Source organism: Sinocyclocheilus rhinocerous, unplaced genomic scaffold (assembly GCF_001515625.1).
Source record: "Sinocyclocheilus rhinocerous isolate Xijiao unplaced genomic scaffold, SAMN03320098_v1.1 scaffold946, whole genome shotgun sequence".
NCBI classification, from domain to species: Eukaryota; Metazoa; Chordata; class Actinopteri; order Cypriniformes; family Cyprinidae; genus Sinocyclocheilus; species Sinocyclocheilus rhinocerous.
The window spans coordinates 1,026,757-1,046,162 of NW_015633151.1; the positions used below are offsets into that span (position 1 = coordinate 1,026,757).

At 35.2% G+C, this 19,406-nt stretch overlaps 1 protein-coding gene across 1 annotated transcript in view; it reads right to left on the reverse strand.

Annotated features, from left to right (window-relative positions):
* Positions 1–14,614: 14,614 nt before the first annotated feature.
* Positions 14,615–19,406, reverse strand: part of rapgef5b (Rap guanine nucleotide exchange factor (GEF) 5b) — a 20,790-nt gene continuing 15,998 nt past the window's right edge. Inside the window, exons 8-10 of the mRNA XM_016556347.1 lie at positions 18,671–18,741; positions 15,512–15,637; positions 14,615–14,635 (exon numbers count right to left, since the gene is read on the reverse strand). Coding sequence (XP_016411833.1) covers positions 14,615–14,635; positions 15,512–15,637; positions 18,671–18,741 — 218 coding nt within the window. The remainder of the gene's footprint in view (positions 14,636–15,511; positions 15,638–18,670; positions 18,742–19,406) is intronic.

A 19,406-nucleotide genomic window follows, 5' to 3' on the forward strand; every position in this document is an offset into this window, starting at 1 on the left:
CAATTTAAAATACTTTTGCATACTTTTATATTTAAAAATTTGAAAAAATGTATTTCTTTTCATTTATTCCTGTGATGGTATAGCTGAATTTTGAGCGGCCATTGGATATATTCCTTGTAATTATTAATGTTGAAAACAGTTGTGCTGCTTCAAAATTTTTTGGGAAATCATATTTTCCCAAAAAATTATGAAGCAGCACAACTGTTTTCAACATTAATAGCCCTACTTTTTTTTTGTATGAATACAAAGTTCAAAAGAAAAACATTTATTTGAAACAGAAATCTTAGAAAAATATAAATGTCTTTTCTGTCATTCTACCTGCATTTCATATAGGAACTTTTACCAGTGTGATACATCAGATCATTGTTCTGTAAATAGACTTTTCATTATTACAGGCGGAACACTGAAAACTGAAAATTACTGGAGAAAACGGTCCATATTGGACACAAAGGAAACATTTCATTCATCGAACACATGTTAGAATCCAAAAATACAATAAACCGATCTATCCTCTTGGCTAGAGGATCAATAAACATTATCACCGAAATAATCCAAGACGAATTAGCAATGAAATTGATCAGATTTCTTCCTCAACCCATCTGTTTCTTTGCTATCGGGGCAGCATTCTCCCGGAATCCTTCAACCCTCATGCAAACACATGCAGACTGAAAGCAGAAAACAGATGACAGACAACAAAACACTATTCCGAATTAATCACAGTAGTAAAATTGTAACACTTCTTGTGTGTTTGACCATAAAATCTTTTTTAACAAACAAAAGCATTGAGCCACATAAAAATACCAAACCACTATCACTCTCCTTCTTTCATTGCACATCGTCTTGTTTCTGTATTTATTAGCACTGAAAGATGCCAAGAGCTCCAGCTCTAGCTCTGTAGGGAGATACAGTTGGCTGGATACCTTTCATTTGGAAAAACAATAAAACAACCTCTGCTCTCCATAAACGAATCAATACTTTTACTGCTCGCTTCCCTTCGGCTTCATACGTTAAACAACAAACATTTAAATCCCTTTGTGTACAGAAGCTGCCTGTCCTGCAGGATGTAAACACGGAATTCATATGGGATCAGCTGATGGATACATCAGAAGCTGTATGAAATCAATACTGAGCCCTATCAAACTCCCTACACATGTGAGGGGAGTGCAAGCATGACAATCCCATATAATACACCGGCAAGCTTCATCTCCCCTGAGACCTGTCCTCTGGGAATCTCCGTCTCTCCTTCTGTCTGTCTGATTCTTTCTTTGTCTCTCTCCGTTCACAAGAACACATAATACAAAGAAATATGGACATACACAGACACGCTAAAAGCCTTAGAAATCTATACATGGATCACCAGGCATTCTGAGCCAGTGCAATGATGGTGCATTTCAAAAATTACATAAAAAAAACAAAACTCATTTATTATCTGTCACACCATTTAAACCATAATAGCTTTATAGTGTGGACAAAACCCTCCCAGCAGAATAGAGCTTACCAGGCAGTTAGGAGTGAATCCACTTCATCTGACAGTTCATAGATCATGACGGCCTTTTCTACCAGCAGTATGTCATTGTTAATTCTGACAACACCTACAAATCTTTGTTTTTTATAATAGAATGGTGACGATAAGAGGTGTACTACATCAGCACAAAGCTTTTAGAGGAATAGTTCAACTACAAAATTAATTTATATCTTTCGGGAGATGTAGGGCTTGCTTTCTTGTGTAGAACACAAAAGGAGAAGTTTAGCAGAATGTCCAAGCTGCTCATGAAAGTGAAAGGGGACTTTAAAAAAAACTTTTTCATACAAATATAGTGTATGGCTGCAGAAAACTTGGAAATGTTGTGCAAAATGATGCATTTGGACTACTTTTATGGTGCTTTTTGTCCTCTTTGGAGCTTGAAATCTCCAGTCCCCATTTACTTGCATTGTATGAAGAAAAAAAAAACAACGTAAACATCCTTCAAAATGTTTCCTTTTGTGCTCCACAGAAGAAAATCAGTCATGTTTGAGACAACATGAGTGTGAGTAAATGAAAATTTTCAGAACAAAAAAAAAAAAGACATTAACTGAACTTTCCAAAAAGGAAAGTTCAGTTAATGTCTTTTTTTTTTAACTCTCCAGAACTCTCCTCCACTGCTGAACACAGGAGATGTTGTTGTTTGTACAGTACAACCAAACCACTTATACTCACATAAATTAATGTGAGTATAAGTGGTCTGGTTGTACTGTACAAACAACAACATCTCCTGTGTTCAGCAGTGGAGGAGAGTTCTGGAATTGCATTGAAAGCAAACAGAAGAACTGCAGCAGCAGTGCAGGATTTAAACAGACAGACTGTGCGCACAACAGAGAAGTGAGCTGAACTATAGCGATTAGCTATCAATGTCTTTAATGAGGTTAGAACTCACTCCGCTGGACTGGCTCGCCATGCAGACGGAGGGGGACCAGCCTCCGCAGAGTCAGGCTTTTTTTGAGGGGAAGAACACTTACTCATTCCTCTAATCCAGTCTGAGAGACATAATAGCTTGATATCTAACACACACAACTTCAGCCATTCAGAATACCAAAGCAGAATGCATTCAAGCTACTTTTAAATAAGCTTGAAAAATGAATGTGTTTCTTTGTTCAGCTACAAAACATAACTGTGAAGAAAGCTTTATAAGAATAACAAATTCCACAGTTTCCCTCCATATTTGACCCAGACCTAATGGCTTTAGGGCTACAGAGATGTTCTGTTACCTGTGGAGAATCCAAATCAATACTTTTACAACAACCATTCCTGCTGGAAAATGAAAAATAATGTGAGCCTGGCAGGCAGAATATTACATGCAATGGTACTATAGTTTTACCTCATATGACCCAGATATGATTAGAATTTCAAGAATTTACAGTATTTATAGGATAAATGAACACCTTGTTTAATTGTTGGCAGCTAAACATGGAGTGCAGCAAGCCATCCATGACGGCAGGGCACTGAAGCCAGCAGGAGATAATAACTCAGTACCAGCAGGACAGAATATAGTGGGACAGTCAGCTAAAAGTAGATCACCATAAAAACAAAACCAGAAAATATACTGCTGTTTGAAGCACACGCAACAACATTTAAAGTGCATAGCTGATTGGGGAAAAAATAGCATTTTCTTCATTTTTTGTAGGATTCAAGCTGGTCTTGAATAGCCCAGGTACTATATTTAGATCTACTATTACTAAAATAAGAGTTATTAAAGGGACGGTTCACAAAAAAATGAAAATTCTGTCATCATTTAACTTTCATGACATACCAACCCTGCATGACTTTCTTTCTTCTGCAAAACACAAAAGAAGATATTTTGAAAAGATTTCAAACTGTTTTGTCCATATAATTAAACTTAAAGCCAAAAACACATTGGACTCTATAGGACCCTACTTTCATTGTAAAAAGACATTGTTCAAAATACCTTCTTTTGTTTTCCACAGAAGAAAGTAAGTCATTAAAGGTTTAGATCAACATCAATGTGTGAATTTTAATTTTTGGGTGAACTAGAAGGGATGATCATGTTCGAGATGATGATTAAACTATTATTTTTTTGGGATTTAGCTTTTATATATATACAGTATATATCTCTCTCTCTCTCTCTCTCTCTCTCTATATATATATATATATATACAGTGGTGTTTTCAATGGGTTCGTTTTATCGTGACCCAACACAATGCTACTGTAAGCACTCATGTCTACTGTCTATTTGCTCATTGGAAAGGTGGATTAATTCGACTAATTTAGTTATTTGATATTGCGTAATCATGAGTTGCAATCAGACTATGCTGAAATGTTGTGAGTGGTGAGCTGGTTTGTTGACTGTATATGTATAATGAAAACATATTTGAACAGGGATAGTCCACCCAAAAATGAACATTATGTCATTATTTACTCACCTTTATATTGCTTCAAATCTAGTTTCCTTCTTCTGTGGAGCACAGAAGAAGATATTTTGAAGAATGTTGGTAATTAAACAGTTTCGGTTCCCATTGACTTCCATTGTATTGACAAAAATAGCGGGAAAGTCAGTGGGAACGGAGACTGTTTGGTTATTAACATTCTTTAAAATGTCTTCTTTTGTGTTCAGCAGAAGAAAGAAACGCATTTACATTACATTTACATTTAGTCATTTAGCAGACGCTTTTATCCAAAGCGACTTACAAATGAGGACAATGGAAGCAATCAAAATCAACAAAAAAGCAATGATATGCAAGTGTTATAACAAGTCTCAGTTGGGTTAACGCAGTACACGTAGCACGGTTATTATTATTTTTTAATTATATGAAATTAAATAAAAAGAAAACAGATAGAATAGAAAAAGAATAGAGCAAGCTAGTTTTAAAGGCCTTTTTTTGTTTTTGTTAATTGTATAATAAATAAAAAGAAAACAGATATAATACAAAAAGATTAGAGAAGCTAGTGTCAGTTTTTTTTTTTTTTAAAGAAAACAAGCAGTAAATGAATAGAGTGCAAGTCTAAAAGCTGCTCGGATTGAGTTGGGCAACTCATATAGACTCATAGGTGAGTAAATGAAGAGAATTTTCTTTCCTTTTTTTCCCTTTTAAGTCAAGCTCATAAATACATGAAATATGAATGCCATAGCATTAGAACAAAATATTAAACAAACCACCATTTATTTTAAAGAAAGATAGCACAAACATATTTACAATCAAAACATTTCACAAAAAAGGTATTAAACTATTTTTTTTAAGTATTTAAGGGGTCATTAACTGAGAAACCAAAATTCCCTTGATCTTTTCACATATAAGAGGTCATTGTACTATAAAAAAAAATGTACGTTTTAGAACTCAAAACTTTCGTGTTATATTTGTAGGCAGTCTGTCAAAACGACAGCTTTTGGAATGTTCTACTCTATGATGTAATAGTGTAGATAAGCGCTACCTCTGCAGAAGAAGATCAATGCCTGCTTCTACATCGCTGCCTGTTTAGCTCCGCCCACCGATTCGTGCATGTAGAGTAAATATAGACAAGGGCGAATGCAGGTCTACGCAGAAACCAAACGATAAAGATGGCTTAGTACCAAGCTGTGGAAAAACAGTCTTTGCACTGCCTTCCTTCTGATTCCAACATTAGGAAAGAGTGAATGAACTTTAGTTTAAATGAAGATCCAGACCACGTCAGTAAGAACTTGGTCCTTTGTTCACTTCATTTTACCGCGGATTCGTTTACAAACAAGGCACTATCCGACGTGGGATTTTCAAAAATATTGAAACTAAAAGACGATGCTGTGCCGACTATATTGTATCTGACAGTAATGTAGCAACACAAGTGTGAGTAACTGTTTGCATCATGGTCACTATTGCAGAAAATAGCTTCTATGATGTTTTTTGATGTAAAAATCTTGATAACATTATAAGTGGACCTCAGAGAACAGTACAAAATAAAAAAAGGCAGTTCATGATCCCTTTAAATATAAAGCAATAAAAAATACTGTTAAAAATACGATTATGACATTTTTACAGCAACATTTGTTTGCAGATGCCATAGACAGAATTACTTTGCAGTGGCTTGTAATTTCATAAAGAACTGCAACATGATACATGATTCAAGATAAACTAATTATGTATTATGAAAGAAATGTATAAGAATAATATTCACAACTCTGAATCACCAGAACAAAATACTGGCTCATCATTTGATTGATAATTTGTCAATAATATGCTAAATATAAATACATAAACAATCCTATTGTCACAATGACAAAAAATATTTATTTTTAATGAAAATAGAATATTCCGTTTCTTGGCCTTAATGAAATATTTATAGATAGCTAGTTAACATTTATTAGTGAGGGTTGCAAAAAATACATTCGGGCCCATGACAATTTGAATACATGCATTTTTAACCGGGGCTTTAGTGTCAAATAGCCTACTTTTAGTGGCCATTGCATATGTATTGTAGGTGTATATGTGTATACAGAATGTGTTTGTGTGTGTATGAAGGAAAGTTTCTGGGAACCAACATTTCACTGTTATTGTCCTGTAAAAGCCCTGTCACTTTGTCCTGTGTGTGTTATCAATCTTACACAGCTCTCTGAACACACTGAAAAACACACATACTGAGAACAAAGCACTCAATCCATCCCATCTCCAATATTCAGATACTCTTAAAACTCAACAGACATGTACAAACACAATTCACTACATCAGACATAATCATTGCTGTATATAATTATGTATACAAAATACTAATTTAGGTGGTCAAACATTGGCTTTACTAGTGCAGACTAAACCATACAAAATACCCTCATAAACTGTCTGAAATGGAAAGCCAGAAGAAACTTTGATTGTATATTAATACTTAAAAACCACTCTGGACTCTGAACTCCAATAAAGTATAGTATAGTATAACTATAGTTTAGGCAGCATGTGAACTGCTGGCGTGACTCTCTGGTGTGTGTAAACAAGGGTGTGAACCTCTCATGCCTTCCATAATGCTTCAGCCAACAACATACAGACCAGGATCTTGCCGTCGCTCTACGAAAACATCCTCATTACAATGATACACTAAGAGAAGCGCATTTGAAGTTAGCAGTAATTAATGGAGATCATTCAGGGTTTGTGTGTGTGTGTGTGTGCGCGTTTTAATGAGCTGATTTTAATGTTCTCTGTCCCCAGACCACAGCAAACAGCACATCAGTCAATGTGGCGTGTGTGCGGCCGTAATTAGGCAGGCAGACAGACAGGCTGGAAGGACCAGCACTTTTCTGCTCTAATTGCCAATTGCACTGAAGCATTGAGAGACCTTCAGTAATCTTGCTCGCACAACCACGTCAGTAAGAACTTGGTCCTTTGTTCACTTCATTTTACCGCGGATTCGTTTACAAACAAGGCACTATCCGACGTGGGATTTTCAAAAATATTGAAACTAAAAGACGATGCTGTGCCGACTATATTGTATCTGACAGTAATGTAGCAACACAAGTGTGAGTAACTGTTTGCATCATGGTCACTATTGCAGAAAATAGCTTCTATGATGTTTTTTGATGTAAAAATCTTGATAACATTATAAGTGGACCTCAGAGAACAGTACAAAATAAAAAAAGGCAGTTCATGATCCCTTTAAATATAAAGCAATAAAAAATACTGTTAAAAATACGATTATGACATTTTTACAGCAACATTTGTTTGCAGATGCCATAGACAGAATTACTTTGCAGTGGCTTGTAATTTCATAAAGAACTGCAACATGATACATGATTCAAGATAAACTAATTATGTATTATGAAAGAAATGTATAAGAATAATATTCACAACTCTGAATCACCAGAACAAAATACTGGCTCATCATTTGATTGATAATTTGTCAATAATATGCTAAATATAAATACATAAACAATCCTATTGTCACAATGACAAAAAATATTTATTTTTAATGAAAATAGAATATTCCGTTTCTTGGCCTTAATGAAATATTTATAGATAGCTAGTTAACATTTATTAGTGAGGGTTGCAAAAAATACATTCGGGCCCATGACAATTTGAATACATGCATTTTTAACCGGGGCTTTAGTGTCAAATAGCCTACTTTTAGTGGCCATTGCATATGTATTGTAGGTGTATATGTGTATACAGAATGTGTTTGTGTGTGTATGAAGGAAAGTTTCTGGGAACCAACATTTCACTGTTATTGTCCTGTAAAAGCCCTGTCACTTTGTCCTGTGTGTGTTATCAATCTTACACAGCTCTCTGAACACACTGAAAAACACACATACTGAGAACAAAGCACTCAATCCATCCCATCTCCAATATTCAGATACTCTTAAAACTCAACAGACATGTACAAACACAATTCACTACATCAGACATAATCATTGCTGTATATAATTATGTATACAAAATACTAATTTAGGTGGTCAAACATTGGCTTTACTAGTGCAGACTAAACCATACAAAATACCCTCATAAACTGTCTGAAATGGAAAGCCAGAAGAAACTTTGATTGTATATTAATACTTAAAAACCACTCTGGACTCTGAACTCCAATAAAGTATAGTATAGTATAACTATAGTTTAGGCAGCATGTGAACTGCTGGCGTGACTCTCTGGTGTGTGTAAACAAGGGTGTGAACCTCTCATGCCTTCCATAATGCTTCAGCCAACAACATACAGACCAGGATCTTGCCGTCGCTCTACGAAAACATCCTCATTACAATGATACACTAAGAGAAGCGCATTTGAAGTTAGCAGTAATTAATGGAGATCATTCAGGGTTTGTGTGTGTGTGTGTGTGCGCGTTTTAATGAGCTGATTTTAATGTTCTCTGTCCCCAGACCACAGCAAACAGCACATCAGTCAATGTGGCGTGTGTGCGGCCGTAATTAGGCAGGCAGACAGACAGGCTGGAAGGACCAGCACTTTTCTGCTCTAATTGCCAATTGCACTGAAGCATTGAGAGACCTTCAGTAATCTTGCTCGCACACACACACACACACACACACGTGCATGTGCACACTGCAACCCCCCCACACACTCATGATGATCAGCACAAACTGCATTAAAACAGCCACAGTCTCAGGCTCATCTCCCCAGGCAGAAGTTTCTGCTTAGCTTTGGCCAGGCAAAAAGCTCCATTAGTGGCAGCGTATCATAAACAAGTCCTGCCCATATATCTGACTCCAGGGGAGGAAATCTGAACGTTTAAGTAGTGGCAGAGGAACATTACGTAGGATTGAAAAGTGGCATTTAGTGGCATTAAGATGTGCTAAGGCTTTCGCTGGAAGTGAAGTGAAAACTTCTGGGCTGTTAAAATGCCACCTTCTTCAGCTATAATGGCATCAGTGCGGGCTGGAGGCAAACTCGAATGAGCTGCACCTGTTTGATGCAAGAATCTATTTGCGTCTTTTCTTTCTACCCACAGAGTATCCATTTGCATGCATTTATTTTTGAATGGGCACCAGTGGGAACGTATTTGATGTCAGAGGCAAAATAAGATACAACCAAATGAAAATGAAAAACGTAGGAGTTTTCATCATAAAGGTGCAGTCACACTGCATCTATTGTTAATAATGTAGATGTAAGAAGTCACACAGAAGTCACTTTCAAACCAAGCAGCTTTCTGTTGGTCAATGCGGCAGGCAAATTCACTGACCAACTGAATCAGTTGCAAAGTCTGTGTGGGAAAGTCTTTCGTCCTCATGCAAAATTCCAAATTACATAGATTCCTATTGAAGTTACTGTATTTCACCAGTGGAAAATTGCAAAGCAATTTTGGTCTTGTGAAACCAATTTTGCTTAGCAAATTCCAAATTCATTTTACATTTCATATTGTTTGAAGGCATATTCAAAGATGTCAGGGTGAAACAACTGTCCTGAATAAAATTATATAATTTTAAAAAACCTTTCTCCAAATCAAAGTCATATGGTATGACCAATAAAATAATAAAAAAATAAAAAAATAAATACATAAATAAATAAAAGAACATTAAAAAGGAAATGAGAGGACCCCTGCAGACCCTCAATACAGTGTGTCAAGTTCAATACGTGTTTTAAAATATAAAATAATTTGACCTTTTTATGACAAGGCAAGGTTACTTCAGGTTGTAAAATGTCAAATGCCAAAAAGTAATTATATTATTTTGAAAGTCATTCTAATAATGTCAAGATTAAAGGGTTAGTTCACCCAAAAATGAAATTTTGTCATCATTTACTCACCCTTATGTCGTTCCAAACCTGTATGAGGTTCTTTCTTATGTTGAACATAAAAGTAGATATTTTGAAGAATGTTGGTAATCGAACAGTTGATGGTCCCCATTGACTTCCATAGTATTTATTTCCCTACTATGTAAGTCAATGGGTACCAACAACTGTTTGGTTCTTCAAAATTTCTTATTTTGTGTTCATCATAAGAAAGAAACTTATACAGGTTTGGAACGACATGAGGGTGAGTAAATGATGACAAAATTGTCTTTTTTGGGTGAACTATTCTTTTAAGATGTGTACACTCACATGTATTCAAAGTTTAAAGGGTTAGTTCACCCAAAAATGAAAATTAGCCCACGTTTTAATGAGTTATATTAAAAATGGTCCTTGCTCTTCCAAGCTTTATAATGGCACTGGGTGGGGTGTTTTTTTTTTTCAACAGTCCAAAAGTAGTCAAATAAAATGCATCCATCCATAATAAAACGTGCCTCACACGGCTCCAGGGGGTGAATAAAGGCCTCCTGTAGCGAATCGATGCGTTTTTGTAAGAAAAATATCCATATTTAAAACGTTTTAAACACTTTTCTCTCACTTCCGCTAACTGTTGTAGGCAGAAGCCGTTCTGGCGGATGACGTAGGCATAGCGCATGCAGCGGTGATTAGTGACGAACGCGGAAGTGCGGAAGAGAGACAGCAAAAAAAACGCCGGTCACGAATTACAAGTTCAAAATTAGGATTTGTAAAGAAAAATGTCGGAGGATTTCGATATAAGCCAAGAGGAGACTGGTTTTCCTTTGCTAAAGTAAGGAAACTTTGCTTCCTTTGCTTCTGTAAACAAACTCGCGAGACTAGCATATCTCCAGAGGTGGAAAGAGTACGAAAATATTCTACTCAAGTAAAAGTACTATTACATTAATGAAATTTTACTTAAGTACAAGTAAAAGTACAAGTCTAAAAATCGACTCAAGTAAAAGTAAAAAGTAGCTCGTTTCAAATTTACTCAGAGTAAAAATTACTTAGTTATATTTTAACAGTGGGAGGGAGGCAAAAATGGGATAGGCCAAGGGTGTCAAACTGAGTTCCTGGAGGGCCACAGTCCTGCACAGTTTAGATATAACCCTAATTAAACACATCTGATCCAGCTAATCTAATCATTTAGGCTTATTTGAAAACTACATGGTATGTGTGTTGGAGCAGGGTTGGAACTAAACTCTGCAGGGCAGCGGCCCTCCAGGAACTGAGTTTGACACCCCTGGGATAGGCCTATAAATCTCAAACCAGTTGTTTTTAATTAATGGAATCAGTTATTTAGAATAATAAGACATTTGTGCTGTTACCAGGCAAATTAAATCAGTATCAACAAAATGACACACTGTTTAATGCAGGACATGAATGCATTTAACCTGCAGTTACATTAAATGCAGAAATAATGTTTTGATATATAAGACATAAAAATGTTGAATTATATACTCATTTGAAATTATATTTTAAAAAATAAATCAAAATCAAAAGATACTTTAAATGTGAAATTAAAACCGCCAGTAGGTGTCAGCAAGTCACTGTGCAATATGGTGTCTAAAACGCAAGCCTCTTAATTATTGTTTATTGAACTGTTGTAAAAAAAAAAATCTGTATGTAATCATGCAGATTTTTGGAGGAAAAAAACGGCACTCTTCGTGTGATATTGATTTACTATATGAAATGATATAAATATATACATTTTCTGCCCCTATATCTTCAATTTTGTGATCATTCTAAATGCATTTTAACAGACTGAATCATGCAGTGAAAGAATGCGCGCGCTAACTCTAAATGCGCGCGCACACTAGTCTAATCTACTAGACTTCACAGCACTCTGTAGGAGTGTTTTGTTTGGTTTTTGGCAAAATACTGATAATGTCACATCGTTAAAACAACAATTACGATATTATCGCAGACGATATATATCGCACACCCTGCACCACAATCTTTTTGACCAATTTGTGCAAAACCTTTTGCTAAACTTTCAAAGCTTAATTTCAACCACCAATGCAAGCATTTAGCTTACCTCTACATCCTTGTGAAGGGTTGATGTCGAGATTTTATAAGCTGCTAGTTTGGTCTCCCTAGGCAAACACAGCTTACACTGCATAATAGAGCATAAATATATGGCCAGGGGTTCACTTCATTTCCTTCGAGTTGAACTTCAGCAGAATACGACAAGGTTTCGTTTTCAGCTGGGTCTGCACCACTAACGCCTGTCTTGTCCGTCTCCATCTTTCTTGTGATTTTAGCGCCAGATTGTTCTCCTGCCCATTATTTACTGCAGTAGTTTCCAGGGAGCAATTTTTTATTGATTATTTTTATTGAAAAATTAATGTGTTTTAAAATGTAGCGAAGTACAATACTTCAAACAAAATATACTTAAGTAAAAGTAAAATTACAGATTTTAAAAATAACTTTAAAAAGTAGAAGTACACAAAAAAGCTACTCAATTACAGTAACGCAAGTAAATGTAATTTGTTACTTTCCACCTCTACATATCTCACAGGCGCGCGCTGCACATACGTCCTACGTCATCCGCCCGGAATAGCTTGCATGTATGACAGTTAGTGGAAATGAGAGAAAAGTGTTTATAACGTTTTAAATATGGATATTTTTCTTATAAAAACGCATCAATTCGCTACAGGAGGCCTTTATTCACCCCATGGAGCTGTGTGAGGCACATTTTTTATGGATGGATGCGCTTTATTTGACTTCTTTTGGACTGTTGAAAAAAAAAACACCCGCCTAGTGCCATTATAAAGTCGAAAGCAACAAAACCATCTATCTATCTGAGCCACGCTGCAATACATTATTATACAATATAAGCCATTTTAAATATTACAAGGACAAACTGTCTAGATGAAAACGGTTCAGGAAGCTTAAAAATGTATTTATACCTTTGAACAACTTTGTTAGATCTATCCATTTCTTAAATTTCTGTTATTACGTTTTGAAAAATCTAGGTCTACACACAAAAGAAATGAAAAACACTGCAAAAAAATTATGGAAACTTGCATGAGTACAGTTATGTAAATTGCAAATGCTTCAGTCACTGAAACAAGGAGCAGAAGCCTCTGGAACACAGAAGTGCTGTGTTTATGTAAGTGACAAAAAGACAATGTGATATTTTAAATCATTTCCTGGCCTGTTGACATTACTTTGCGAAGGCTTCCATAATTCCTACTGGAATAAACAAAAAATACATACTTTTTCATATATCTCATTTATAGCTCCTAAGGGCTACATGGATATAGGATACAGATCTATAACCAAACCCACAACAAATAGATTAAAGCATAACAAAAAAAAAAACAATAACAAGAGTTATTCTTCATTAAAAATACATTATGTGTGTGCCTAGGAAACAGACCCACAGTATCTTGCTGATAAAAAAAACTGAATAATATTTAGCTTAAATTCATGCATTTGGCTCCCTACAAAGCCAACACATAAACTAACTTACAGACCAGAACACTGAAAGCATATATTCTACTTCAAGCCTTTAGTTTACTCTATCCAAGTCCTTGCCATTGCAAATAGGCTCCACATACTATTAAACACAAAAGATTACATCACTTGAGGCCATGAGTGAAAGCAGAGCACAAGCAAAATGTGTGGTATGCACTTGTAAAAGGGTTTCTTAATCAAACAGCAGACCTCTTCTCTCTGTACAACATCTTTACTCTCATCCCGTCTTTGTCTCTCAGCTGTCTGCTGTGTTAAGGCATGTTCATGCCAAGTCTAAAGCGACTAAACGACATGCGTAAAATATTCAGAAACAATTTTTTACACCAAAACGGTTCAGTTTCACGCTAAGTCTGATGCTGAATTTTTTTTCTGAAAACAACTATTAGAATGAACTGTTCAGCTTACAAACATATGCATAATTTAACCATGAATCAGAATAAAACAAACTAACAAACGAAAAGATGGATCATATGGTATGCCATTTTAGAAGTGGAGTGAATAGATCATTTCATCATTTCATTCATGAGTCACACCATCTATCTAATATTTATATCACATGAATATTAAACTATGCAGACATTTCTTTACTAAGATCTACTTAAATTAAACAAATCTTAAAATCTCTTAAAATGCAATTTTGCTTCTCAAGCATTTTTTTCTTGTTTTAAGGATGTATAGGTACTTTTTTACTACAAAACATGGAGGAAATATTGTTTTAAGCACTTAATTTTTTTATGCAGGGTGATTTTTTAGGTTTCAAACAAGTGAACAATGTTCAAAAACAAAGCATTGACATTTTTATTTATTCATTCGGTATAAATCATTAGCAAGTAATGGTTTTAAATAGAAGTTATTTTTTTAATTACATTTACAAAGAGTTACAACAAATACAAATAGCATTACAAATAAAGATGTTAAGTTATCACTATATTATTTTTATCTTTATTTGCATCTCTTTGTAAAAGTAATTTTAAAAAATCAGTGTAATCATCTTCTAGTCACACCAATAAAATCTTTTTAATAATACAGAGTGAATCCAGCCAATCCTGACAGCTGAAAACTCCTGCGGCCCAGCCTCAAATACTGTGACATTTTCTGAAACTCAAAAAATATTTGAATCAAAGTATTCTGAATATGACAATACATGACGACAAGAAGTGGCTTGTCTTAAATTAAATTTCCTTATGATGGTTATAATTCAAATTAAGGACAATTCTACTTTTGTTTCAGAAAGGTCAAAGAAATATGCCACCCAGTGCAAGAGGAATAACCGGTTGCGGCAACCTTATGGCGCTCACGTCAACTCTTCCTGTCATTGTGAGTGGCGGCCCACTATCAGGAAGAGGCGAACCGGGGCTATTGTGGGATCAACCAATCAGAGACTAGCATGAGATTGGTGCCCTTTTTGGTTTTAGAAAGTTTCTCCTGCACTATAGCTTCAGATCTGAATACAGATTCCCTGAAAAAAAGTGACATCAAACAATGACTTTTCATTTAAATAAAGATAATATCAACATGTAAGGGTGTTGCTTCATAAATCACAACAATAGGGTTATTATAATAATAATTTTTCTAAACAAATACACACACAGCAAATCCTCAGTCAAATGCTGCCCAAAAGACTAAACCAGCATGCACGATATTGAACATACATAACATTATGTTTTCACAATAGGGTGTTTTTTATGTATTTTATGTCTATTCATGTTTATGTTTATTTTATTAACATTTTAGAAAGTTTTTACAAAAATATTCCAAGATCTTCCTTATTTTATTTTGTTTTATTTTTTCATTGTATTTCATTTTTGCTACTTTTTGAATGCAATATAATATATATATATATATATTTTTGTATTTTTATTTTCCCCTTGTCACAGACCCAGATTTTCAATCTTAAAATATTAAAAACCATTAAAAATAATTTTCATTATTTTAAAAAAAGGAATAATCTAAAGAAAGAGTGAAATAAACATAAAACATTTCGATATTTACCATGCAAAAATTACTTACATTTTTTTAAAATCTATTTATTGTGGCATAATTTCCACCAGGACCTACAATTTAGCCACTAATAAAGATTATTATTATTATTAATTTGTGTGTGTTTAAATTTGTGGATATATAAAATGCTATCTATGAAATTAGACTTGGCTAAACAAATCAGCCAGGTATTTTATTCTAAAATGTCCATTCTCAAATTGGAAACATACTGTGTCAGAAATGACATTTGTTGGTTCAGAAAAATAAAGCCCTGTTTTTGAAGTTTGAAGAAACAACCAATAATTATACTGTATATGTGGATCGCCACATACATGACTGTTATTTTGCACCTCACCTCAGCAGGCCTTTCGGTAGCTCTGAGCGGGCTGTGTAGAAGGCGGCATCCGTCCTTGGCCAGTCTCTGGACCATCTCCAATCGGCTGATATCCTCTCGATCGCGTGTAGCAGCTCCAGGGTCCTGCTGCAGTGCAGGGGACACAGAAAACACATACCTCAGGCCACAGTCCCAAGCCATGAGACTGCAACACACGCGAGCAGCGAGCTCTCAAAGTCACTGAGAGTTTGACAGCCCGTCTCGCTGTCTTTGCTCAGGTGAGACTGAGAGCCCCTGACTGTGAGGTAGCTGAGATGGTCACGCTAGTCCTGAGGGTTTAGTGAGCTCCAGACGCTTGTGGCCGGTCAGGAGGAAAGCTTCAAAAAGTGAAGCCTTAGAGACAGTGTTGCCTGAGGGGGAGAGTGAACCTGACTTTTCTCTTTCCTTTGCCTCTCTCTATCTTTCTCTCTCTCTTGCTCTTACGCACATAGCCAGGGTGGGGGCGACCAGGAAACATCTGGCAGTCCCTCCAATCCTGAATAGGAAGTATTGCAATCTCCAGAAAACGGGAGAAAGGCCAGCATGGGGTCTAAGAGAGCAGGTTACTGATGGGTTTACCCATCATGTGAACTAAAATGCTATACAATATGTGCACAAGTGATTCATAAGGTCAAGTGCCGTCCAAATATTATATGAGGCAATGACAAATAAGAGTGTGCACAATAAAGAAAGTGAAAAATTTTCTGAAAATCTGTTAAAACACATGTACAAGTTTTTGAAATGAACTCTTAGTATGTTTGTTGGTTTTATATGATTTTGAAAAAAAAAAAGTTTATAATTTTCAATAAAAGTTTCAATGTAGTGATGCTATAAAGGTCATGCGATGTGACCAAGTAAAGTAATAACATTTTGTGATTAAGGATAAAAAAGTTTTCAAATATATTTTTCACGAGACATTTTTTTAACAAATACTATGAATTAGTAATACATAAATACAATTAACTTTTTTACGCGTCACACCAAATGACATTTCAAATCAAATCATCTGATATTTTAAGAAACTTCCTGACCTTTACACACAATCATGAGAATCTGGTGAATGTCTTTATGATATAATTTCCTGTTTTATTTTTTTTTCTGCATGTTGGTTGAACCATCTGATTCGTCTTTTGCATCATATGACATTCATATTGTGGGCAAAAGTTTTTAATATATTGTACTTGTGCAGCAGTTCTGGTAAAACATTTAAAATAATAATAATAATAATAATAAATTGTTAAGTCAAATTCCTTTTCTTTTCAAGGTGTTTAAGAATTTATTTATTCATTTATTTATTTTTAGTTGGGCAAATAAGAGTGATTTCAATTTTAATTAGTGACTAGTGATTAATTAGAGTTAGTATAGTATTATGCCTTTTAAATATATTTCATATACACACACACACACACACACATACTGTATATACGTATAAATATATACATACTGTATATATATATATAAGCAACATCTGCAAACAAATTATCCAATTTCTTACTAAGCTTTTTTGCAATTCATGATATGGGGATTTTATATATAATATATAAAGTCAGTTCCCTTCAAAACTACAGAATAAAACACAGATCAGCCAAATGCACATAAAATAGAAAAACCTACAAAACTTACTAAATAGTAGTATATCACTAAATGCAGTACTAAATGCTCCATTTACACACAATGGCAAATACCACACGTCCAGAGAAGAAACCTGTGACCTCATTCTCTGAAGTAAGAGAAGGAGAGAGGAATTTGTCCTGAACACACTCACGTATTTCCATATCAACTCAGCTGGCTATATAAGGAATCAAACCTCATGCTGGACAAATTCGATACAAGCAAAATCCCTGACATTCTTCAGCACTGCAGTGTAGCAATGAATATAGAAAACAATGGACGGTTAGATTGAACTTTACTAATTGCTTAAAACTGATCAGAGGGAATTACCAGAAAAAAGCAAAATGATAAGCTATTGAGATACCCAACCATGACTAAACAAATGTCCATGGGAACTCTCAAATACAATCAGGCTAAAAGAGCATTGTCTTTCATTAGAGACATAAAAAGACAGGAAATCACTTCACACTGTATCTCAAAAAACTAACCACAGTTTACAGCAGCAGTCTTCAAGGTGGGTCATGACTAACAAACTAACAATCACTAATCATTAAAACTAATAGACAATCATGCATAGTTAGACATGATTTAGTTACTTTTTCAGTTAAATAAGTGCATAATTTTAAGTAAATAAGTGAAGAAAAAAAACAACATTAGCCATAATTTCTTTATCCCAGTGGTTCACAATAGGCCTATATTTATTAAAATCATTCAGTTTTCCAGTCTACATGATGTTTTGTGTCATTACAAGCGTGTAGAGATCTGAACTGAGCATTTTTTTTGTGTCCTCAAAAAAAAAAAGGCACTGATATATAATGTTGTTCAATATATCAGTATGGGCTTAAAAACAAATAATTATTGGTTATAGCAGCCAAAAATCTGTGCCATTTTCCTATTCAGCCCATGTCATATTAATAATTTTGAATAGTTTTGGATCTAAGCAGTTTGTGGTAATACTACTACATGTCAGTGTTGATTTTAAAGACATTTTGTTTACATTTGTACGATAAACAATTTTGGTGTTGGAAACAATTTTGGTGTTGGGTCGCCGCTTTAAGCAAACAGTTTGAAGCAAAACTGTTTGCGAAACACCGGTTTATAGTATTCTGACAAGATGGTGTATATGTTACAATCTGTACAGCGCTGCCTTTGAAACATTATTTGTCCTTGTGAAGCTCTGCTATTTTGTTGTCTTGATCACAGTCCCGTCAGAAGTGCTGCAGTGAACCATCAGCTATTACACCGCACTGTGAAAAAGCTGAGAACCTCACAGTCAGGCACAAGGCTCTGTCCTGACACACAGTATAGAGTATCCATCTATCTCCAATCACAGGCTCTTTCTCTTTCTGCCAGTTCAAGGGCTTTCTACTGATGACTGAGCTGCGGGAAAGCGGCGCTCAATCAGGGGACATATGGACAGCCCTGGACAATCTGGGCAGCTGTTGAGCTCAGCAAAACATACATGCAGACCAGCACATACACACACTGTCAATGTTAAGCCCGTTGCCTTGGAATCTGTTTTCTCATTACCTTGCACACAGCAGGACTGGGAGAGGATCCTGGGGTGCTGGTATTGTGCTGTGGTCTGCTCTCCTCCATCACTGGAAAACAAGAAATTTACAGCTGAGAACCAGTGGAGTGTGATGGACTGTCTGGCTTTGTGCTTTTCTTTGGAGCAATATAGATTTATATTCCAGTTCATGTGGAACACCATCTTACACTATTAACAAACACAACATTACTATAATTTTATGGAATGTTTAAACTATGGTAACTCTTAAAAACGGGGTTTCATTTGATACAGGATTATTATCGTTAACTAAAACTATAAAAAAAAAAAATGTGTTACTTGAAACAAAATAAACGTTAACAGAAAAAAAAATACATATAGTTGCCAAGATTTCTCATTTTCAATTAGTTTAACTATTAAAATAACTAAAACTAAATAAACTAAAAGTAATAAATAAAAATAAATAAAACTATACAGAAATTAAAGGGGTGGTTTTTTTTCTAGGCTTGATTGTGTTTATGGGGTGCAGTCTAACGTGTTACTGCTTAGTTTTTTAAAAAACACATTATTTTTCACATAATTTACCTTTATTCCACACCGTTCTGTCCCTTCTCTGAGAAACGGGCTGATCTTTTCCTGTTTTTATGAAGCCCCGCCCTCAGAAATAGGCGATGGGCTCTGATTGGTTAGCTAGCCCAGTGTGTTGTGATTGGCTAAACCGCCTCTAGTGCGCGTCTAAACGTCCCGCCCCTCACC